Genomic DNA, 25,655 nt, shown 5'->3' on the forward strand with positions numbered 1-25,655 from the left:
TTAAGTATATGTAAGGTGGGAGGAGTTGGATCTGGATCCAACCACACCCCCTGGATCTTGTGTTCTGCAGTGAGATGCTCCTCGAGCTGTTTGTCTTCATAGAATGTTCATGAGAAATATTGTTCACATCACTTGTCACGAGAAATTGAATAACAGGCATTCCTGTTTGTTTATTTCTTCTCAGCTGTCATAGGTTGATATAGGAGCCAGTGACTAAAGAACAAGACTTTGTTTTGTGTAGGATTTTTTTGGTATGCAGGCCCTATGTCTCCTTGAAAGTGTACTGTAGTCAGAGGTTGTACTTCTTAAGAAAGTATTAGGAGGGAAGGCAAAGAAAGCAAGCATGAGCTTGAGTGAGTTTTCTGCCCCTAATGCTATCTAATTGATTTGGCTTTGCTTGACATTATCATGAACTTTTCAAAGAACAGAGGCCACCAGTTTATCTTGTAACAACCATAACAATTATTAATTTTCAAATATAGATCATCTACAATTAACAAGATGTGCACAGGGCACTGACATTGAAAAAAAAAAAAAAGTGCTGTAGCCTTAAGGTTTGTAAATAAGTTAAGTTATAATTCAAAACACGAAATTGAGTGGGACCTATTTTAATGGGCTTATCAAATATAATAAGGCAAGTCAAATTTATTTTTCATTTAAAATGCATTAAAATTTTTACCAATGCTAAAAAGTGCTATTACTGAGAAAATAAACAGCTTCGTATTGATATCACATACTTGGTGCATATCAGTTCTTCCATTTAAGTTCAACAAAAAGTCAACAAATCTGAAGACGAAGTTTTAGAAAATACTGTGATATTTTATTAAAAATGCGGCAGAAAAATTTTATACAGGTGTCCAGCCAGAAATATCATCTATCACTTAAGGCAAAAACTGCAAACAATATAAGACAAACTATTATTTAGAACCCTACACTTGACCCTTGTTGTACTGACAGGTAACAAACCAAGGGCTATCATGAATAATGAACTGATTTAATATACAAATGTAACTTTATAAACTCATTTGTTCATTTATTTTTAAATTCTTTCTTGCACTTTCAACATCTTTGTTATAGGATGCAGAACTGAAAAATATCATGGTTATTTTTTTTTTCTTTGTTTGTATTTATTTATAGTAATCATAATTATTTGTATTTACACTCATTCACTTACGTTTTAACCCAAAATATCACAAGCCTGGCACAATACTTTACATATTGCTAGCATGTTACGAATAGAAATATCTAACATATACTTCTTTACAAACATATCCAACTAATATAGATACCCAAATCCACTGCCTGTGTTATTTATTTATAGATAGTTTTAATTATACAATGCTGGTCACATCTGAAGCTCAGGCAGTGATGCAGATAAAAAAAAAATAAAATAAAAAAAAGTAGTAAAAAATAGAGAGATTTATGCAGGTAAAACAAATTGGACGTGGGTAGAAGTTGCTCTGATTTACATCCATCCCACCTTCCTCCATCAAACCAACAAATAAGAAAAACGTTACAAGTACACTCTGAACAGCTTGAATAGGCAACTTCACCCAGCACTGTAATGTAATTAGAAGCAATATTTCATTTTTTAACATCTGTATGGGGTCACGGTATGGGGTTATCAAATGTAAAGCAGCAATCAAACATGCAATATTCATCAAACATTGGGACAAAGGAACACTCAGATGACTGAAATGGATATTTAGAGGCTTTGGAATAAAAATACTGTCTTCTCCTTTATTTCTTTTCCATGTGTAAAGGCTGTTTAGCACAGACATAATTTCAAAAAGAAAAAGAAAAGATAATGTTTGATATATTTACACGCAACTTAACGAAAGCGTAAGATCATAATAGTCATATTTTGAGCTAACCAACAGTAAAAGCTTTTGTAATTATTTTAATATTTGTATTTGACTCACAAGTATTTACATTTTGTCACCTTTACAAATTTTTGTTATAATTACATTTCAGGCTGGGATTTTTCAGTTCAGTCCACAGGTTCGGTATGTGACAACACTCTCAGAAAATAATATTAATGTGTTCGTCTGAAATATAGTTCTTGTATAATAACATTGCTCTCATTGTTGCTCTTGGTATATGACATATGGTATGGCACATACAAAGCTTCGTCAGATCCTTCAACCTCTCTGTCGTTTATGTAGTATATGTTGTCTACGCAAGCAAAATAGTCCTTCAGAAAGAGTTCTCGTCTTTTGGTGTAAAGTCCCCTGCCCTAAACAAGCTTGGCTCCAAATAAAGTATTACTTTAGTAACATTCATTTTTTCGCAAGTAGGTCATATTTGACTTTGATATATTCTGCAAGAAGGCTTCATAGGAAAATAACATCTCATCCACCAAGATAAGTCTAAGAGTGGAACAAAGTCAGCACAGTTTGCCATGACAAACACAGGTCCTTAACCCCCAATGCCTTAGCAGACCATGTCCTATAGTTCTGATCTTTCAGTGCAGAGCACAAAGCTATACCCTGGTGGTAGAGTGCCCATGGGGCAGGTTGGTACTGTTCTGACTACCTCCAAACGTGTTAAAATTGTGCAGGGGCTGCATTCCGGCCAGAGAGTTAGGAATCATAGTTATGGTACTTGGCGTCATGAGCGGGATGTCGTCAGGCGAACGTCGTAGAGTAAGTGTGTAATCGGCTGGGCAGGTAAGACGAAGCGTATCGTGAGATGGCAGAGAATCGCACTCATGATGGTGCTCGTGTTCCATCTGCTGCTGTTTCATCTGGAGCGACATCAGCTCCTCGCTCTGCAAATGCGCAATGTCATTAGCGTTAGCCGCTGCATTAACCGGCGCAGAGTTCCGCTGCGGGCTGGGCCCACGTCGGTTGGATTCATGTCGACGCTTATCCTTCTTGTAGTAGAGTGCTGCGAAGGCCAGAATGTTGAGGAACAGGAGAGAAGCACCCACCGCGATGGTCACGCTGAGCTCAGTGGAGTAATCTCGCTTTGTTTCGATAACCACCGCCGAGTCGTCGCCCAGATCATTGCCTTTACGCTGGTCTGTAGTTTGTTTGGTGTTGGCGGGAGGAACACCAGGATGGCGTGTGGTGGACGGCCATGTTTTACCTAGTCTCTTAGTGTACGGGAACGGCGTAGTATCCTGAGGAGGTATCTTAGTCGTGGTCGAGACGTATTGAAAGAGTTCATTGATGTTATGAAGATGAGGTACCAGCTCTAACCAGAAGGCAACCTTAGTCGCACGGTAGTGATCTCTCACCCTTGGCTTCAGCCCAATGTGTAAGTAGAGCTGGTCTTTGGGGTTGTATTTAGACCAAGCCACTTCCTCGAAGCGGTTAGGCTTTGTGTGGATGAATTTGGTGTCCTGTGGAACTGGCTGATTCGGATCCCTAAAAGGAGAATTTAAAAAAAAAAAAACAGTTCAGAAGCAAATAGCTTTATAATGCAATGCAGTGAGTGATTTAAAATTGCAGTATTAAACAGCAAGTCTACACAGATGCTCATAAACCCACATACATCATTAGCTTTAACCTCTGTGCACTGTATGTGTTTATGAACACACATATGCTATAATAATAGCTTAACCTTAGGTTGTTGAACCTAAGGGTATTTTAACATAGAGATGCCTACTACATGTGATCGTTTACAAAGATTCATGACCTCAGAGTGTTCTGATATGATGCCTCTTCATCAGTCTTTTTGCTTAGTTTCATAACACACAAAAAATCTACTCAGTACAATTTCATTACTTACACGCTTGAACTAAAAAATACAGAACTGATCTGTATTTGAACAGTCATTACTGGTATAGCTTTCCTAGCCACAAAAAAGAACATACCTAGTGATAAAGGTTTTAACCGGAAAGCCAATTTACCACTCCTACACATTATTCAGTCTGGGAGCAGCAGACAACCTAGCCGGGCATAAAAGGTTTCTAAATATGGAGATGAGGTGGTAAAAACCAGGCCGGCATTTCTCTCTGAGTGCATTAGTGTTGTCAAGGTTTGTTTCTGAAGCAATAGATTCACTTCTCCACAGATTTTGCTCAAATTTGTTTGTTTAAACATTGGCCTCAGTAGTCATCTTTTGTCATCGAGCTTTTTACATAGCATTGCAGAGCACAAATATTTTGACAATAATTTGGCATGATAGCAAGAGAAAATAAGTAGGATTTGCAGTGGTTTAAAGATAATGAGAAACACGGTTTGGAATGCACGAACTTAAACCTTGAAGGCTTGTGAGCACAAATGTACCTTTTTTATTGTTATTTGCTTCAATATGCATTTGGGGAAAATAGAAATAAATGACTATAGATACAAAATTAACAAGAAATGTAGGACTTTATTTTAAGGACCGCTTCTCACCATCAACTTGTTAGCATGCATATCAGTGTTTATTAGAACCTATAAAGCACATATTAATGCCTTATTCTGCATGATCATATTTTAAATCCCTTAATCCTACCAATTAAAAACCAAATACTTTACCAACTATTAATAATGTTAACACTTTAGTATAGAGACCAATTCTCACTATTAATTAGTTGCTTATTAGCATGCCTTTTATTAACATATTATTAGTACTTATAAAGCACATGTTCTGCATGACAATATTCTACAAGTCTACCCAATACCTAAACTTAACAACTAACTTAATAACTATTAACAAGCAGCAAATTAGGAGTTTATTGAGGCAAAAGTCGTAGTTAATGGTTTGTAGCAATAACTGGACATTAAAATAAAATGCGATATTAATAAGCAGCAAGCAGGAGTTTATTGAGGCAGAGGTCATAGTTAGTTAATAGTTAGGTAATAGTGAGAATTGGTCCCTATAAATTAAAGTGTGACCAAAATGTGTAGCATAAGCATATGTTACAATGGTGTTTTGAAACTGAAGGAACCCTAAAATCATTCAAAAAAGACAAGCAGCCATTAAGCATATTTGAAAGCATTTTTGCAGCCATTTATGTCCCCGTGGATGTAGATGTACCCATCCTGGACATGGTGCCCCTGAACACATGCCCAGTGTCCATATGGTTAATCCGACCCTGACAGTGAGGCTGAATGCATGTCTGACAGAGCAGATCTAGAGAACAGTGCCAATCTGGGTGAATATGGTGACTCTACCGGGGTCCATCACTAAAGCATAATGTTTAAATGCAATTAACCAAAACTGGACTGGAATTCAATGTGTTGTAAAGCCACAGAATCTTTATTCATTTACTTTATCACTTTAATTATTAATAAATGGTTTTGTGTCAGGGATGAATTGCTGCTATAGATTTAAACATGTCGTTATGCACAGTCTCTAGTGAGTAAATATCAATGTCAATCAGGCTAAATGGGAATTTGGTTTTCTGAGCCACACAATGGCATATGTAGGGATTTATGATATAGATAGCAGCTATGTAGTTGTATCTATAACAACTTAGTATCATGCTTACCACTAAGTATTCTGAAAATAGACTAGTTTCAAATGGCTCATGCAAAATACTCACGTGCATAGCATGTAAATGTATGTATGATGATTTCAATCAAACAATCTTTCAAACTATTTCCAAGCTTTGTTCAGCTGCTATATTCATTCGTTATTATGGCTCTTGAGTGGTATGTAATTGTGTGAAACTTTCAAGGATGACAGGTTCAATGTTCTGCTGCTCTACTTGGCCTCATTTTAGATTATTATCATATTTAATAACAGCAGAAAATGGAAGAGTCCCATATAGAATCTGAATTCTAGACATCCCATGATACGGACATATGCATTGTTGTGATATGTTGTGCCGTTTTATCATTAAATTTCAAGGTGTGTTGAAAATTGTGCATGAGTGAAATTGAACAAGAGCCCTTTTCACAGTACTAAGAGCAAAACAATACATGAATAAAAATGATTAAATAAGCACTACTAAATAAGTGAATGAATTGATGCTTTCAAAGGTGCATGGATGAATAAATAATAAGTTGATGAAATGAATAAGTTGGTTTGAGATTTTAATGGTGGGACCATGACTCCATCAGGTGGGGGGGGGGGGGGGGGAATAAATAAATAAATAAATTTATAAGTTTGTCTGTCAGTATGTAGAGGCTTAAAGGAACAGCTGAAAAAAATTGTGTTATCATTTCCCTCACATCATTACAAACCTGCATGACTCTTTTTATTTATAGAACACAAAAGGTGATATTTATGTGATTTTCTTTCTTTTTTTTTTTTTTTTTTTTTAAAGTGAACAAGGACTGTCGTATCGACTGCTTTTTGATGCTTTTGGTCTTTTTAAAGCTTGAAAATGTCAGTTCCTGTTCATTGCAATTGCATAGAGCAAATCAAGTACTTAGTCATAATTTTGTGATCTATGGAAGAAAGAAAATCATATAGTCATGGAATTATGTGAGGGTGAATAAACAATGACACAAATTGAAATGACATTCATTTTTGGGTGAAATATTCCTCTAAGCAGTGGCAATGATGTCATGTGATATTTGAGATGTGTTACTGATATCAAATGGAAGGCAGCTGATGGCAAATGTTAAATTTATTCATGGTTTGACTATATTATTTATTATGGCTTGCAAGGTAAATTATTGTGGAAAACATAATATATATTTTTTTTTTTCCCACAAAATGATCTTCTCAACGGGCATCATATATGGCAGGGAATCAACAATCTAATCTAGCTACAAGCAAACATGATAGAGAATCAATGCTATTTCAGTTGTTTGCTTTGACTTCTGGTATGTAAACAATAACAATACTAATGACTATTTCAGAGAATTCAGACCTGAGAAAAGCAAGCGATGATCTAACCAAGGTGAAAAAGACGTAGTATTAAATGTATTAAAAATATACTTGAAATTCAAGTAGTATGTTTATAATACATTTGTATTCCCAACATGCTTATTTGAAGTGCATTAAAATATATTGAATTGCATTTTAATATATTTCTAAAAAGTATACTAGAAGTACTTTTTTATTAAATATATGCTTAGTTATACTTCTAAGGAATATGCTAAACAGAAGAATACTTTTAATGTATTTCTAAAAAGTATAGTAGAAATACTGTGTTAATAAATATATTCTTAGTTACACTTTTAAGGAATATACTAAACACAAGCATACTTTTAGTGACATTTTAGTGTATTTACAGAAAACATACTTGTCACCCTTACTTAATGTATATTTTATGTGTACTTTGTGTAAGAACGTAACAAAAAATGATTACACTTTTAGTAGGTTTTAATGTACTTTATATTGCAGTAGGCCTACACATGGTTATATTTTAAATATTTATGTATTTATAATTTTAATATTTGGAAAAGTACGATATTTTGAAAAACATTTTTAACATTTACAATGTACAAACCTTTGTCAAATATTATTAACCATTGCAATATTTAAAATATGTTGTTTAATATGGGTTATGCTACTTTGGTTGATTACGCTGTTGTTCACTACATGATATATTAATTGTAATAAGCTAGGTGTTTATAAATTTGTTCAAGCTTGACGCCTTTATTTTCTAACATATATTTCTGAAATTCCCACAAGGATTTCAACATCATATCTGAAAAAAAAAAAAAAAACATGTTTATTTGTGTTTAAATTCAAACAACACTGAAAAATCTGATTGGTTCCAGAGCTCTAATTGGTTCGTATGATAATGAGCTCGAGAGCCGAGAGCTTCGTAAATAAAATGATGTGCGTGCAAATGTCTCTTGAATGTGAATATAAGTCTAAATTTAAACAGTATTATATAGAGCGATCGTGTCTCTTTAGGGCGCTTGGAGGAAACCACGCAATTCATATGGATTACTTTGGTGATGTCTTTTTGCAATGGACTTTTTGAAACGTGAACATCTTTGATGATACTTTTCATTGGAGGGACATAAATCTCTCAGATTTCATTAAAATATCTCAGCTTTTCTTTCGAAGATGAATGAAAATCTTAGATGGTTTGGAGCATTTTAAGGGTGAGTGATGACAGAATTCAAATTGTTTTGGGGGAACTATGAAATTAATTACAAAATATAGTGGTATGTTCTTATGTTTACCAGCTTCTGCAAGCGTGTATGGCGTCTGGCTTTTGGAATGTCACTGTGACTTCATGTAAGATTTGTATTTAATTAACGTTGTTTGTCTGTACCAGCAACATGATCTCACAGAATTCCGTGTGGTACCAGTCGTGTTTTTGACACATGCATTGGCAGAAAAAAATAAATAAAATAAAATTAGTCATTACAACATGTACAACATTAACATTCTTTTATTTGCAACATGAAGTGTATTTTTTTCTGATATCCTGAACAATTTGGCTTCATTGTAATGAGTTTAATGATCTTTGAAAAACCATGATCATGAACATACGGTTACTTTGTCTTGAGCTGATCAGCAAACTGTGGTAGTGTTGGTTGATTGGTGTTTATATTTGTTCAAGCTTGACAACCTTATCGCCTTTATTTTCTAATATATATTTCTCATAACAGATAAGAACAAAGGGTTGCTTATAAGAGAGCATACAGTACATCTGAAACTGCTAAGGCTGGTAAGGTTTTTGACTACATTTCCGACCAGGTACATTGTTCTGTCATACTTAAATAGAAAACAAATCATCAATCATCATTTGCCTTTTTTTGTGCGTGTGAGAAATATTAACATTTGTTGTTTCTCAGATCAGCTGCTATAGAAGACAAACTTAAATCTGAGTGCAGAGACAAGCAAAGGAATAGTAAGTATATTTTAACATTGTATCACCTCTGTTATAGAGATTTTTTAATCAGGCCTAATGGAGGGTGATTTCGTCAATCTTGGAAGAAAAACGTTAGCAATGTGTCCATTCCAGGTGGATAATTAGTGCTTCCTTTCAGTCATTCATGTACAAATCTGTTATCTAATTTTGTTTCTGCTTTGATTTTTTCTAAAGCTGCAAGGCACTTGTGCAAAATATTGTATGCCAGGACGACTAGGCTGTGCCCAGGTCTCTGGAACCTGCGACGACGCTCAAGTCCATCGGCATCTCCATCTGCGCCTTCAGATCCACCAGCTCCATCTCCATTGGTCGGCCCCCAGTTGTCGGCAGCCACACCATCTACATCTTGGCTCCTCCCTCCCTCGATTCATCTGTGTGTTATCAGCATTGGGATGCTCTGGGTCTGTGCCATGTGCCAAACACCATCTAAGCCACCAGGGCATCATCGTCATCCTCCCATCACCATCCCTTTGCCACATCCTGCCATCATCCCGCACCTTTGCCTCTCACCATCCCTACGCCATCTCCTCGTCTACCTCCAAAACCCCCTCCATTCCTCCCTATTCTGTTGCTTGAACTTTATCACCTTCAGTCTTTGCACACACATCTATTCACTTCTGAACTTTTTTTAGTGCATTTCTATGTTTTTTTTTCTTCAGAAAATTGCATTGAAATTTTTATTTATTCATTGATGTAACATTCTTTACTTTTCAGTAATACAGGTATAATGTACACAATATATAATACATTAAAGTTTTCTAGATATCAAAGTGTACGTGTGTGTATATACTGAAAAATATAATACTAATAAATATAATATAATATACTAGTAGTGTAATGCTAATGCATTTCTAATGAGCTGAAATACAGTTGGACTGTACTTGAAGCACATTAAAACAATGCTTCAAATATATTCTACCTGTAGTTCATGAAGTATTAAAAGTACATTTAAGAAATACACTAAATTGCACAAAATATACTTAAAGTGGTTCCAATTTAACACAATTTCAATATATTAAATATATTACAAATATATTAAAATTGAACTTAAACATATCTTGAAATACACTTAATATACTTAAAGTTGTTTCAAAATAATACATTTAATATGCACTTAGTATTATATAATATAAATATATTAAGTGTGTCAATTTAAATATATTTATTTTTCACCTGGGAAGCTATTTACCCACCGAGCCAATCTACTTACTGCTCCTTAATTTCTGTGTTTCAGATAAGAGCAGCACTTCACTAAAGTGGCACAGTGTACAGCATATGTGCCATTACATCCACTTTGCTTTTATCATTTATATAATCACACAGTTAGATTCATTCTAGGGAGCTGAAACTGTGCACACAAAATTAATAGACAAAAATAACTTAGCTTTTAAAGACAATACGAAATGTAAATTGCTATTGTGATGTATATGTATATGTGAGTCAAATGCACAAACAAGAAAAACAAATGTAGATTAGGACTTGATTTTGGCCATCAGGAATTGTTGGAATGATGTGCACATATTTTATAATAAACACTGAAATATTCTATTTAAAAAATAAATAAATAAATAAATAACACTTAAATATTACAATTTGCCTAAATCATAAAAAATGCCTCTAACTCGCTAGTTCCTTTAGTTTGAATGGATACCAAGAGTGCTGATATTTAGTACAAAGACGGTATAATTTTCACTGTTTGTATCAGTTGTCTGTTTTCCAGACCAGTTGGTGAGCTGTGAAAAATGGAAGCAGAGCAGAAAAGTGGTGTTCCTATTTTTTTAAACACTCCTAATTGCTCAGAACGGGTTTCTACCACCAGTGAGCATGGAACAAAATGGGAAATCATTTATTTCTACAAAGTATTTACTGTGATAAAACATTTTATTTTATTTATTTTATGCAACATACAGGACCGAGATGTCAGTCAGCATTGGCTGTTTCACATAGCAGAAAAGCCTGTTGTCCTGAACAAACTGATTTTATTTGTTATAATACTGAATTTAATTGGTTTGGATGTTAAAATACAACCCAAATTCAGGAAATATTGGTCAGTGACAGAATCATGTCGATGAGTGATGCAGTGTCGTCTGAGGGCCCGAAGACCACGGGCATCCAACAAAGGTCTTTGGCCTTGTCACTTATGCATAGAGATTTCTCCAGTTTCTCTGAACCTTTTGATGATGTTATGCACTGTAGATGATGAGATTTGCAAAGCCTTTGCAATTTGACGTTGAGGAACGTTGCTTTTAAAGTATTCCACAATCTTTTTACGCACTCTTTCACAGATTGGAGAGCCTCTGCCCATCTTTGTTTCTGCGAGACTCTGCTTCTCTAAGACATCCCTTTTATAGCTAATCATGTTACAGACCTGATGTCACTTAAGTAGTTTCTATATGTTCTCCCAGCTGAATCTTTTTAAAATGTCTTGCTTTTTCAGCCTTTTGTTGCCCCTGTGCTAACTTTTTTGAGACCTGTAGCAGGCCTCAAATTTGAAATGAGCTCATTTAGTAGTTAAAAGTGTAAAATTTCTCCGTTTAAACATTTGTTATGTTCTCTATGTTCTATTGTGAATTTGAAAGTCTTTTAGTTTTCATTTTATTCAAATTTAAATTCATTTCTGGAATTTGGGTTGCATGTTCTCAGAATGACATCTTTCAGCTTGAGGTTTGCAGTTCCTCCGCCAAACATCATTCCAACACTGGCTCAGATTTCAGCAACACACCAGCACGAGAGCCAGCACTATTTCAATATAAAAGGGTTTTTCAATGTTTGTTAAATGAGTTTATGCAAGGGTATACATGAATAAAAAATGTTTAATTCTGCATATAAAAAAAATATTTATATATGTTGCATTTACAGTTGTATTCATCCAAAAAAGATGCATACAGTGGTCGTGTACAAGATTACCAGATTTTAATTTAAATAAATCTGGAAATATTAACTGATGTATGAGGTAAAAATAGCATAGCATTCCTGTAAAAATAAACTAAAATCAGTCAACCCATTATGCTGAGTTATATTAAACTCAAAACGCTATGTTAAAATAACCCACGGTTTGTCCATAATTGACCCATGGGTTTCAATACATCTCAAATTGGGTTACTTTCATTCCAAGACTTTAACAATTTAACATTTTGGAACATAACCGTATGTATTTATGTAATTGTATGTATAATCTTCTTTCATTCGGGCTATTTAAAATGTTGGAACAGGTCACAGTTATACAACAGTTGGACATCCGGTCCACCAACAGTTCTGAACAGTTTAGTGCACTACTGTGAAGCTTCACTGTTTGTATTACTCCATTTGTCTGTGTTTGCAACATTCCAGACAAGCTGCCAGTCTGTGCGTTGCTCAGTAACACCGAACAGTTTACAAACTGTACAGCCTCGTGTCTACAGTCGAATCACAGCCAAGCTGATATTCAGTGCTCATATTATTTAATTATTGCCTGACGTATACTGTCATCACAGGTTTATATTCAGATTGTTCACACTGTAGGCAATGGTACTTTCTTTTGAATTACAAAAGCCTTTTCCATGGTTAAATCCACTGTATCCTTAGACAGCATCAGGGAATGTTATGCTTCATTTCAGTCAGTGAGTATACTTCTGTAATGGCTGAAATCCATATTGATTTTCACTTTCATTAACGGATTTGACTCTCCCAGCCAGAATTTGGCAAACGGTGTGATTCCATGATGCAGAAATGCATTTACTTAAAGATCCACTTAATAGTGTGTGCAAAATATAACTGGGAATAGTCATTTCTTCACATTTTCTTGTGCTTTCTGGAACTAATATCTGTGTAGAGCCATTATCGTCATTTGTAATGTAATGCACAATATTGACAATATTTCAGGGCTTGTAAAGCTAACTGGTGTGTTACGCAGTAACAATAAACAACTAAATTTTGCAAGCATTGAAGCAGGAAGTGTCATATAAAGAGTCATTTACATCACCTCATTCAATTCGTAGCTTGACAAGGTGATATTACTAAAGCAGGTTACTAATCTTATTATTCCTCTAAAATACACAGTGAAAGTATTCTGCCTCCAGAGAGTGATAGATCTTCACTCTAAAACATGCAGTTTTGTTTTTTCTTCTTCCTTCAGGTTCAGCCTGTTGGATCTTTTTTTTTTCCCAGTATTACCCAATCACTAGGTAAGTGGTTAGTTTAATTTTGAGGGATCCCAATACATATTATATATTTAATTCATGTCAACAAAATCAAAACATAAGTGCTGCATTTTATTAATTATCAGCTCATTTCAAGATCAAAGACCACAATAGGAGAGTGCGCGGCATCAGCACTGGAAAGATAAGTTTGTCTTACTATCTTTAATGAAGATGATTGTGTGTCGACCGTCTGCATCTTACTTTCGGTTTAATTTGCGGCAGTTTGTGCGTCAGCTTGCTGAACAGATGCTCAGCTGCTCGTCCGCAGCAATGCGTGTTGCATTAGCGCAGTCATATCCGGCTATAATGTCATATAGCCTATAACACGCTCTCACACGTTTATTATTTTAACATTTTGGGAGAAGTAAAATTTAGAACCAGATGCATTTACACTTGTCCAGTTTCGTCTGGAATGCTGCCCAGACCACCTCCTGAAGTGGTTTGAGCGATCGGATTTATATCCGTCTCGAATGTGTTTTGGAGGGCATTTACACCTGGTCTTTTCACGATCGGATAGCTATCAGGTGTAAACAGCCCCTTAGTCTTGGTCCTTTCTCCGTTTGATTAGGCGTGTTATCACTGTCTCCTGGTTCCTCAGTTGTTTATTAAAGTGTTCCGTGTTTGAATCGCACTCTGATTCTCCAGTCCTATTCCTTGTACACACCGCACGCTAACAAGTTCTTACTTTTTAATGTTTTTTTTGTTTTGTTTTTGGTTTGTTTGTTTTGTTTGGTAAACAAGTTTAAATGTGTGTAATATTAAATTAAACAAATGCTGATTAGAACTGTATTGATCCAAAATAAAGGTCATATTATGTAAACACAGTGGTTAGTAGTGATTTTTATTTATTTCTTTTCAGAATTTTAGTCAATTTAAATTTAAATCCAAAATTGAAAATTACCCCATGATTTATTCACCCTCAAGCCATCCTAGGTGTATATGACTTTCTGCATTCAGACAAATACAATCGGAGTTATATTAAAAATGTCCTTGCTCTTCCAAGCTTTATAACACCAGTGAATGGCTGCTGAGATTTTGAAGGCTAAAAAAGTGCATCCATCCATCATAAAAATTGCTCCACATGGTTTCGGTGGGTGAATAAAGGCCTTCTGAAGCAAACTGATGCGTTTGTGTAAGAAAAATATCCATATTTAAAACATTATAAACCATAATCTCTAGCTTTTACTAACTATCATATGCACATTCATGAGTGTGGCATTCCAGTGGATGATGTAGGGCATAAGTGAAAGCAGTGATGAATGCAGATGCATGGAGAAGAGAGGAAAACAAAACACCAGCCATGAATTAGAAGTATAAAACAAGGATTTGTAAAGAGAAATGTCTTTACAAATCCTTTAAAAATGAGGATTTTGCTGTAAGCCAAGAGGAGACTGGTTTTCCTTTGCTGTAAACCAAATTTGGTTCTAGCGAGACTAGCATAATCTCACTGAAGATTATGCTACGTCTACGTCCTACGTCATCTGCTGGAAACGCCACTCCCTTGTGAACGTGCATACAACAGTTAAGGGAAGCTGGAGTTTACGGTTTAGAAAGTTTTAAATATGGATATTTTTCTTACACAAATGCATTGATTCACTTCAGGATGCCTTTATTAACCCCCCGAAGCAGTGTGGAGCACTTTTTATGATGGAAGGATGCATTTTACTGGACTTTTGAACATCAACAGCCATTCACTGTCATTATAAAGCTTGGGAGAGCTGTTGTTATATAACTCAGATTGTATTCGTCTGAAAGAAGAAAGTCATATACAGTATCTCACAGAAGTGAGTACACCCCTCACATTTTTGTAAATATTTTTATTATATCTTTTCATGTGACAACACTGAAGAAATTACACTTTGCTACAAGTAGTGAGCGTACAGCTTATATAACAGTTTACATTTGCTGCCCCCTCAAAATAACTCAACACATAGCCATTAATGTCTAAACCGCTGGCCACAAAAGTGAGTACACCCCTAAGTGAAAATGTCCAAATTGGGCCCAATTAGCCATTTTCTCTCCCTGGTGTCATGTGATTCGTTAGTGTTACAAGGTCTCAGGTGTGAATGGGGAGCGGGTGTATTCAATTTGGTGTTATCAAATTGAATTATCTCACTCTCTCACTGGAAGTTCAACATGGCACCTCATGGCAAAGAACTCTCTGAGGATCTGAAAAAAAAAGAATTGTTCCTCTACATAAACATGGCGTAGGCTATAAGAAGATTGCCAAGACCCTGAAACTGAGCTGCAACATGCTGACCAAGACCATACAGCAGTTTAACAGGACAGGTTCCACTGAGAACAGGCCTCACCATGGTCGACCAAAGAAGTTGAGTGCACGTGCTCAGCGTCATATCCAGAGGTTGTGTTTGGGAAATAGACGTATGAGTGCTGCCAGCATTGCTGCAGAGGTTGAAGGGGTGGGGGGGTCAGCCTGTCAGTGCTCAGACCATACGCCGCACACTGCATCAAACTGGTCTGCATGGCTGTCGTCCCAGAAGGGAGCCTCTTCTAAAGATGATGCACAACAAAGCCGGCAAACAGTTTGCTGAAGACAAGCAGACTAAGGACATGGATTACTGGAACCATGTCCTGTGGTCTGATGAGACAAAGATAATGATGGTGAGACTTAATAGTGAGGGAACCGTGAATGCCAACATGTACTATGACATACTGAAGCAGAGCATGATCCCCTCCCTTCAGAGACTGTACCGCAGGGCAGTATTCCAACATGATAATGACCCCAAACACTTGCTAAAGAAGCTGAGGGAAAAGGTGATGGACTGGCCAAGCATGTCTCCAGACCTAAACCCTATTGAGCATCTGTGGGGCATCCTCAAACGGAAGGTGGAGGAGCGCAAGGTCTCTAACATCCACCAGCTCTGTGATGTCATCATGGAGGAGTGGAGGAGGACTCCAGTGGCAACCTGTGAAGCTCTGGTGAACTCCATGCCCAAGAGGGTTAAGGCAGTGCTGGAAAATAATGGTAGCCACACAAAATATTGACACTTTGGGCCCAATTTGGACATTCTCACTTAGGGGTGTACTCACTGGTGTTCAGCGGTTTAGACATTAATGGCTGTGTGTTGAGTTATTCTGAGGGAACAGCAAATTTACACTGTTATACAAGCTGTACACTTACTACTTTACACTGTAGCAAAGTGTAATTTCTTCAGTGTTGTCCCATGAAAATATATAATAAAATATTTACAAAAAGGTGAGTGCTGTACTCACTTCTGTGAGATACTGTACACCTAGGATGGTGAGTAAATCATGGGGTAATTTTCATTAATGGGTGAACTATCCCTTTAACACTCTCTACTCCCTGCACACAGGAAATTCACTTAAGAACATAGATTTACCCTATACCATCTCCTGCATCGTCATTACACACATACAAAACTTACTACAGAAGTGTGAATGGTTATTTAACCATAATCATGAGATTTGCCTAGTTGTCACATCTTGCACACATTAATGCCCCTTTAATGGAACATAATTATACACTCCTTTCGAACTGGAATCATGGCAGAATATCCTGTGATGTCTACTTTGCAGCGCACTTACGGTCGAATGGACCAGACCTCTGAAGCGATAAGAGAAATATACAAAATGTGCAGAGTGAGGGGTCACAAGGACCAGGATTAAGAATCACTGCTGTAGAACATCTCTCTCTCTCTCTCTCTCTCTCTCTTTTTCTCTCTCTCTGTGTATATACAAAAGTCAATAGGGTTCAATGTTGTTTTGGACTCCATTGACTTTTCACAGAAGAAGTAAAGTAATACTGGATTGGAACAATGTGATAGTGAGTCCCAAAGATTTTCATCTATCATTTCAGGTTTTTATTTCGAGTCTGCTGTTGATGTGTAATACAATGTGTGCGTTCAATATACCTGACCCATAAAATCCACAAAGCCAATGTTGACACTTGACATCCAGAACACCAGTGTATGCTAATTTTCATCAGTGATAGCATTAATGACCCATGTCTTGCTCTCTCCAGACTGAGCACCCAAGCTTGACAGCCATGGCAACAAATGAAGGCTACAAATGAGACATTACATTCTGCACATTTCCCTCCACATTATTTATTCGCCCTGTTTTTTGTGGAAACACTCAGAGAGGCTGATATCACCAGTGGAGTGTTTACCAGAGGCTGGAGTGACTCTCTTTCAAAGCGAGCATTCTCCAAGTGCTGCTGAAATTGCTTTCGTTTTTCCTCCTCTGTTTTAAAGTACTAGCGCTGAGAGAAACACTTAGCTAGCGGAGGGAGAGCAGCCTGACGTGAGATACTGATGAGCCTGCCAATCTATCTTCTGACACACAGGTATCACCTGGAGAGGTGCCAAACAGCAGTGCCTGTTCTGCCTATAAACGGCGAATGGAGCCCTGAAAGTATGAGGGGGCCCCAGTCACATATTTGAAGTAGGTTCGGGATGAATTGGGCTTGCCCTGAGTACAGTGATGCTGTATGGGGAAAAGGATGGAGAGAATCCCATAATTCAACAGGCTAGTTTAGAACTTGTCCGATGCCATTAAATAATATTCAGACTGACATTGTTGAGTCTTCAAATTGTGAAATGTGAGGAGACAGCAAAGGCCACTGAAGGTTCTTTAATCAAAACCATGACTTATTTAGGACAAGTTCCCTAAATAGAATGTGATGTTCCACATTGTATGGACTGAGACAGTTAAAAACAACCATTCTTTATAGAGTAAGACTCTTAATAGGTCAATGACAAATGTCCAAGAAAAATCAAAAAAGAGAGAAAAAATAAAGAAATAATTTAATCATAATCATTCAAACCGATTCAAACACACACCTCACCAGAAACACGGCATGTCGCAATCTGTGACGAATGCAGGCAAGAGCCAATGAGCGTTCGATTATCCTGCTGTAAAACCTGTTGTGTGAAGCGGCAACATTTGAATTCGTAATGAACGCGTTAGTCAGCATAGGCTTTGCTGTTTATGGTCGCTGGACTTGCTGCTCGGGATGGAGATGAAGATAGCCGAATAAAGGCTTGGATTTGAGTCTGTTCCTCGCAGTCATATGGATTCTGAAGATCTAGATTACAGCGCACAAATAAAATTGTTTAATTTTGTAATTATGTTGCGGTTGTTTTTTTTATAGTTTTATTGTCAGTCAGCATGTTGGAGAAAACGCCTTTTGTGGCCCATGGCAAACAAAGTAAACATTACATGACAAGTAAAGGTTAAACGATTGCAAATATTATTTATTTTAAGGTTTAAAGTGAAGTCTTGTTTAACATTATGTAGGCCTATTCTTGGAAACGAGCTGGCAGCAGAAATCACACAACAATTTCATATTAAGTAAACGAGAAAACAATTGAATAACGCAATTGAAAACAAGGTAATTGATATGACAACTAAAAACAACTAATAAAATTAATGTCGCGATTTCAATATTCATAAGGATTCATTTTTAGATGTCTTCATACGTCAGTTTTATATGTTTAAATGCTGAAAATACGTCAGCGTTTTAGTGCCTGTAAAAACGTAAGTAAATGTACGTTTTATAGAACCACATTTTACGTAAAATACATACAAATTATCATGAGATCATGTTGGAAAAACACATAGGTGGCAGATTCTGATGGGATTCAAATCACAAAGTACATCTGTGAAACACAAATTTCTCTAACGACCCCCTGTAAAACTAGTCCCGTCCGAATAGGGCTCATTTTAACTTTTCAAAGAACATGATATTATGAGATTTTCTTTTCGAATATTTAATCTTTCTAGCATTTGTTCATCCATACCCCTATTTAAGAACAGCTGTCGCACCCATAATACATATTTTGTCTTTATGACCCCTAAAAATATCAAAATGAAAATGCATTCTCATCACAGAAGAGGTGTATTCAAATAATTGTAACTCTAAATTACATATTTAAGGATTTTTTTGTTGTTGTTGTTGTTGTCAAAGAAACTGATAAATAAAATGTTGTTGACCATGATAACAAGTTAAAAAGTGTTTAAATAACTATTCACACATATCTGATACCGAAGCCATTGTGCATGATTAATTAACAGAAGAAATAAAATGCTTTAACTTACCCAGTTTTTGCAAAATTCGTCCAGTATGTCATTACCACCGCAGAAAGCATGACATCGTTCTTGGAGAAATTACAGTTAAAGAGATCTGTGGGGCCAATCATGGGAATTCCAAACACATAAGGCACCTCGTCTCCATGTGCTGAATCCGACCAGCTAGGTTTCATTTCGCTCTGACAGTGGTGGTAGAAAGCATAAAAGTACGTAGGAGATCCATATTGAGCATGAAGGTCCGCCGTAGCTACCGCTGGCGCAACCCATTGGTGATCAGTAAAGAGTGCAACTAGAGTCTTTCGCCTGGTCTCCGGGTTTTCCTTGTCAGCCCAGTCAGTATACATGAACTTGATGGTTTCTCGAAGCGTGTCCTTGCCCTCTGGATAACCATAGAGGTGGTCCACAAAATCAGACACAGCAAAGTCAAAGTCGTTTGCAGAGACACCATCCTCACTGTCCACGATGCCATCCACAAATTTAAAACCCTCACCCTGGTTGACGCCCAACATGATATCATAGTTGAGAAACTCTCCCTGTTCCATCAGAATTTGGGGGTCATCGGGGATGACGTCGCCATCGATAACTGGACCAAAAGCAATGTGATACTTGGCCTGTGTGATGTACTGTTCGATCAGCTCCTTGTAGTTTTTGTTCTGAAGACATTCCACCAAATCTATAGTATCTAGCATATTGCAGCCCACCTTCTCAGCTAGTATGCGGGTGTATTTGGCTGGCTGGTAGTTGACGGCCCAGCTTGACAAAGCAGTCCCACTTTGGATGATGGCTTTCTGAAATAAATCTGAAAATAAAAAATAAAACATTAAGTGATATTAAAGGATTATTTTACCCAAAATTTAAAATTGCTTAACGCGTGTCATGTGTTGAGCAAGCACATTTAAGCTTCCACAAGAACCAATGAGTTTATTAGTACTTATAAAACACATATTCTGCATGACCATATTCTATATCCCTAATCTTACCCAATACCTAAATTTAACAGCTACCTTACTAACTATTAATAAGCAGCAAATTAGGAGTTTATGGAGGTAAAAGTTGTAGTTGACGGTTAGTTAATGGCTAGAATTGGACCTAAAAATTAAGTGTGACCAAAATATCTTTATTCAAGATGAAGTTTTATGGGTTTGGAACAACATGCGAGTAAGTAAATGATGACATAATTTATTTTTATTATTATTATTTTAGTGTCTATCAATTTAACACAAATCAAAGTGAGAACTGAGGGAAAATGAGCATAATAATAATGAAACTGAGGAAACTAAAAGCAAAGTGCTTGTTTACTTCATATTGTATATTACAATGTGTTATCAAAGACTTCATTTGGACCTGACCAGAAAAAGGGCTTGAAAATGAAAGCGCAGGTAGAATCAGAATACTTTATAATGAAGCCTGGGGTCTTTGTCCCTGCATAATGTTATATGGGTAAGTAATATCAGACAGTGCTTGACATAGACGCCAACTAATATGCAAATGCATCGATGCTGTACCTTTGTCAGCTCAGCCAGCCGTGGCCATAACACGTTGACACAGATTGTGTCCTAGAAAATAGTAATACCTCAGGGCACGGATCTCACTAGGCTGAACCAAGGCTTCTGACGCACTGACATGGAGTGAAAAATAGCCTTCACTCAAGTTTAAAATATCAAAATATCAAAAATGTGGAGACGGCACTACTGTCAAGAGCTTTCTAATATATTTGCCATTAAAAATATCAATATCAATGCCCAGACAATGGACCTTAGCAGACCCTTCCCATAAAACAAAGACTGATTACTCATAATATGTTTTGAACTAGATTAAAGGAAGTCCAAATCAAACCCACATTGAACACATTGCAAGTGGGATCTGAACAATATTACAAGAATAAAAACAGGAAATAACAGCATTTTCCTTCTAAAAAAAAAAAATAAAAAAATAAAGTAGCTTCTATAGATTAGAAAATTATTTAACATCCTAAATAATGTATTTAATTAACCATACATTAATTACAAAAACACTGTGGAGCGCCTGTCATGCATCTGAAGACAAAGGGCTGAGGAGAACAGCAGGGGTAACAAGTGAAATTAAATGCCCCTCTGCTTATTTTACAATTTACATTATGTAATTCATTCATAAATCATAGCCGACCTTTCAGACAGAACACCAGGAGGGAACTGTACATCTTGTCCTGTTATTTTGATCAAATATGGCACTTCCTTATTTGGGGTTGTGTTAGTGTTAGAGTAACTGTAGCCAGAGGTCATTTGATCCATTACTAGATTTCGTCTGCTATCTAGCCAGGCTGGACATTGAATGTAAAATCTATTTTTATAGTGGAACAATTGAGTTCCAGATGAATGCCTTGTAGGGGTTGTTGTTGCAATGAAAATTACATGCAGCCAGGCACACTGGAACCAAGGGCTTTTGGTTCAGAAGATCTTTCAATATATCAGTACAGAGAAAAGAGGAGATTGTGTTTGTTGTAAATGTAAATAAATAATGGTTTGGAAACTGGATTTTGTATCAGAGAGAGAGAGAGAGAGAGAGAAACAAAATGGAACATAATCACAGTTTAATTTCTCATAATTGCAATTTAGGGCATGCTCAGACATGTATGTATGTATGTGTGTATGTATGTATTTATGTATTTTTATTTTTTTGCTTTTTGTTCCAGAACAGGGATTAAAGGGTTAGCTCACCCAAAAATGAGAATTTGCCCATGTTTTACTTACCCTGAGGGCATCCTAGGTGTATATGACTTTCTTCTTTCAGACAAATCCAATCGGAGTTATATTATGTCCTGGCCCTTACAAACTTTATAATGACATGGGTGGGTGTTTTTGTTCAGCAGGTCAAAAGTAGTCAAATAAAGCATGTGCATCACATGGCTCCAGGGGTGAATAAATGCCTCCTGTAGTGAATCGATGCATTTTTGTAAGAAAAATATACATATTTAAAACGATATGAACAGCATTTTCTCACTTCTGCTGTTTGTCGTAGGCAGAAGCTGTTCACGAATTACGAATTAGAAGCACAAGACGAGGATTTGTAAAGAAAAATGACAGAGGATTTCGATATAAGCCAAGAGGAGACTGATTTTCCTTTGGTAAAGTAAGGAAAGTTTGCCTGTAAACAAACATTGGTTTTCGCGAGACTCACACACGCATGTGCTGCACCCATGTCATCCGCCAGAAGAAAGTCTCTCGTGAACGCGCATACGACAGTTAGCGGAAGTTACACAAAAGTGTTTATATCGTTTTAAATCTTTTTTTTTTTTTTCTTACAAAAACGCATCGATTCACTACAGGAATCCTTTATTCACCCCCCAGAGCTGTGTGATGCACTTTTTAATATGAATGCGCACGCTTTATTTGACTACTTTTGGGCTGTTAAACAAAAACACCCACCCATGTCATAAAGCTTGAAAGAGCCAGGACAATTTTTAATACAATTCCGATTGGATTTGTCTGAAAGAAGAAAGTCATATAATAATAATAATAATAATAAGTTTAATTTGTATAACGCCTTTCCCAAGCTCAAGGACACTTCACAATGACAAAACAATATAATTAATCAGTACATACATAGATGGACAGTAGACATTTGCCACGTATAGGACATGCGGTTGCAGTTGCAAACCATAGTAATGATATACTTATAAACCTATATAATAATAATATACACCTAGGATGCCTTCAGGGTGAGTAAAACATGGGCTAATTCTCATTTTTGGGTGAGCTAACCCTTTAATCCCTGTTCTGGAACAAAAAGCAAAAAAATAAAATAAAAAAAAAATAAAAAATGAATAAATAAATACATACATACGCACATACATACATACATACATGTCTGAGCATGCCCTAAATTGCAATTATGACTAATTTTCATTTTTGGGTGAACTAACCTTTTTTTTTTTTTTTTTTAAATGTTTTATTCTCTATTTATTTTTAGTTTGCTTTCACAAGGTAACATTTCTAAATGAGCCAACATTTGTTAATGCAAGTCACATTATTCACATGCAACTGGTCTCGTAGCAGCAGCACAGTTTAGCAGGCTTGCAGCTTTCTTTATAATCATTACTTATATTTATTTATGAGTCTGGACATAAATTAAGACTACATCAGGACAGCAGTGCTTCACTGCAACTGTTTTGCAAAGAGCAATTAGATGGTATTTTCAGATAAAAAGGGGGCATATTGATTATGAATTGCAGTGATGTGCTAGTCCACCGATTCTGCCTCATCTTTGCTCCAGGTTAACTGATTCATTCTGCTAGCCAAACAAACAGTGTTGTCCTTCATGCAGCAGAATTCATGCATAAAGATACTGGTTCTTTCATCTGCTGGGTCAGATTTCTATGTTTCCAGATGCATATCTTTCTAGAGTTTGTCTTCAATCAAGCCCAGATAACTTGATGATTGTTTTGGTGCAGATCTGAATTCAAATGTAATTTTCATATATGCCTAAATTAAATTAAGGGAAAAATTCACTAGGCTCCAAACAAGCCAGGTTGAAAACGGTCTTAAAGGGATAGTTCACCCAAAATTAAAATTTTGTCATCATTTACTCATCCTCATGTCGTTCCAAAACTGTAAGAGTTTCTTTCTCATGTTGAACACAAAGAATGCTGGTAATCAAACAGTTGATGGTCCCCATTGACTTCCACAGTAAACCTTTCCCTTCTATGAAAGTCGATGAGGACCAATAACTGTTTGGTTCTTCAAAAATCTTCAAAATATCTTCTTAAATGATGACAAAATATTAATTTTTGGGTGAACTATTCCTTTAATGTCTCATAATTCTGACTTTATTACCAACAATCGGGACTTTAATTCTTTAAGATATTGAGAGATATCTCGATTATATTGTGATTGTATCTTACACCTCACAATTGTTACTTCCTTTTTCGTCATTGACATTTTATCTCATAATTGCAACTTATCGTAATATATGTCACAATTGCGACTTTATATTTCACAACTGCAACTTTACATGAATCACAATGTGACTTAATTTCCTGTTTAATCTCACAATTTACCCATTTTGGTCAGAAACTGGTTCCCAAAGAATGGTCTGATAACACTGTACTATATCTAATTGTCTATTACAAGATGCTTTTTACCTTCTGAATAGTGTGACAGGGTCAGCAAGCTAACACAGGACGCCCCAGCTCCTGATCCAAATATAGTCACCCTTTTCGGGTCGCCTTTGAAAGCCTGGATATTCTCTTTGATCCACCGGAGTGCTTGGATCTGGTCCAACAGCCCATAATTCCCTTTGGCTGCCTGGTCACCTGTACTCAGGAACCCTAGTGACACACAAACAAACAAAAAATGCATTTAGAAGAAATCTCATAAAGCTTTTAAAGGCATTACTTTCTAATAAACCATTGCTCGTTAAAATTCATTATTTCAATATTTTAATTTTGTTTTTGTTTTTTTTGTTTTTTTTCACATAACCCTTTTATTTCTCATAGAAATCTTTGGGCCATTTGATTAAAACTTGTTTTCATACTAACTGTCTTTTGCTTGACACACCTTCCCTCCCACTCACAAACACATTTATACAAAAGAATCGCTGCACTTGACATCTGAATAGGGGGAGCACAGAATTCTAAAAAGAGACCCTTAATGGCATGCCTTGGTTACTTCATGTTAAGGGCACTAATGGATGCCCTCGAAACCCTCTCATTATTTACCTTGGGACCCAATCTGTCCCACTACCCTTTCACTAAAGTCATCATTGTGAAGAAAGAATCAAAAAGGCACTACTTTGGGTGTAAGAGACATGCTGTTAAGGCACAGAGGATAGTTCAAGGTTGCATTTTAGACACTAATAGGGTCATTCGACCGTCTTTATGGAAAAAGGCTGAGGTTACTTCCATGTTAATTGATGCAATTTAGATATTCATTCAAAGTTGAATGTAGAGGTTCCTGTAATTTCGATCGGGTTAAGGGTAAGGCATGAAAAATGACATTGAAATGATGGCTTGACGGCATCTTTTTGCAGAGGTCTCCATGTGGATAAAAGCTAGATTCTAATCAAAATTAACATTTAGATTGATAAAGGAGGACAGTCCCTTCTCATTAAATGGTTATTTGTCTTTAAGCATTGTTTGACAAAATCACTTCTTATTTGAGGAGACACTACATCAAAGTGACAACATACAGCAACAGATATTTCCTAAAAGACTTTTTAAATAATCCCCATTGCTCCAACCGGCTTACGGTAAGCTTGCCAACCTTTAACAGGCTTGTCAATGTGCACAAAATCACAAACAGGTTGACAAATTAGCCGACTGTCTTAAACCCATTAGCAAGACCTGGAAAAGCCTCAGGGGTGTCAATTCTGTTCCTTTGCCCGGTCTTGGATTTCTGATTCTGGCCTATGGCAAAGGCACTTTCCTCATACACCCGCTTAGGGGCTGGTCCCAGACAGCGCTGGACAAATAGGATGAGAAGCAAGGGAAGCAGGGCTAACCACTGTGGCTTTTTGATAGAGGGACAGATCCAGTTGGTCATGCCTACACAGAAGGGGCTTGCTGTGGGAGAGGGATTACAAAGCCCAGGACAGCATCGCTACTGTAGCTCAACTGAATAACCCAAGGCCATGGTCACATACAGAATATCATCATTACATTGAAGGAAAAGAAGTCAGAGCAATTCTGTGAGTACATCTCACTGCAA

At 36.5% G+C, this 25,655-nt stretch overlaps 1 protein-coding gene across 2 annotated transcripts in view; it reads right to left on the bottom strand.

Moving 5' to 3' along the window:
• Window positions 1-818: 818 nt before the first annotated feature.
• Window positions 819-25,655, bottom strand: part of nlgn4xa (neuroligin 4 X-linked a) — a 99,174-nt gene continuing 74,337 nt past the window's right edge. For both annotated transcript variants that reach the window (XM_058772283.1, XM_058772279.1), the window contains 3 exons: window positions 24,092-24,277; window positions 18,982-19,771; window positions 819-3,371 (listed from right to left, as the gene is read on the bottom strand). In XM_058772283.1, the coding sequence (XP_058628266.1) occupies window positions 2,483-3,371; window positions 18,982-19,771; window positions 24,092-24,277 (1,865 nt within the window). In that variant the 3' untranslated portion in view covers window positions 819-2,482. The remainder of the gene's footprint in view (window positions 3,372-18,981; window positions 19,772-24,091; window positions 24,278-25,655) is intronic.

Source organism: Onychostoma macrolepis, chromosome 01 (genome assembly GCF_012432095.1).
Source record: "Onychostoma macrolepis isolate SWU-2019 chromosome 01, ASM1243209v1, whole genome shotgun sequence".
Classification (NCBI taxonomy): Eukaryota; Metazoa; Chordata; class Actinopteri; order Cypriniformes; family Cyprinidae; genus Onychostoma; species Onychostoma macrolepis.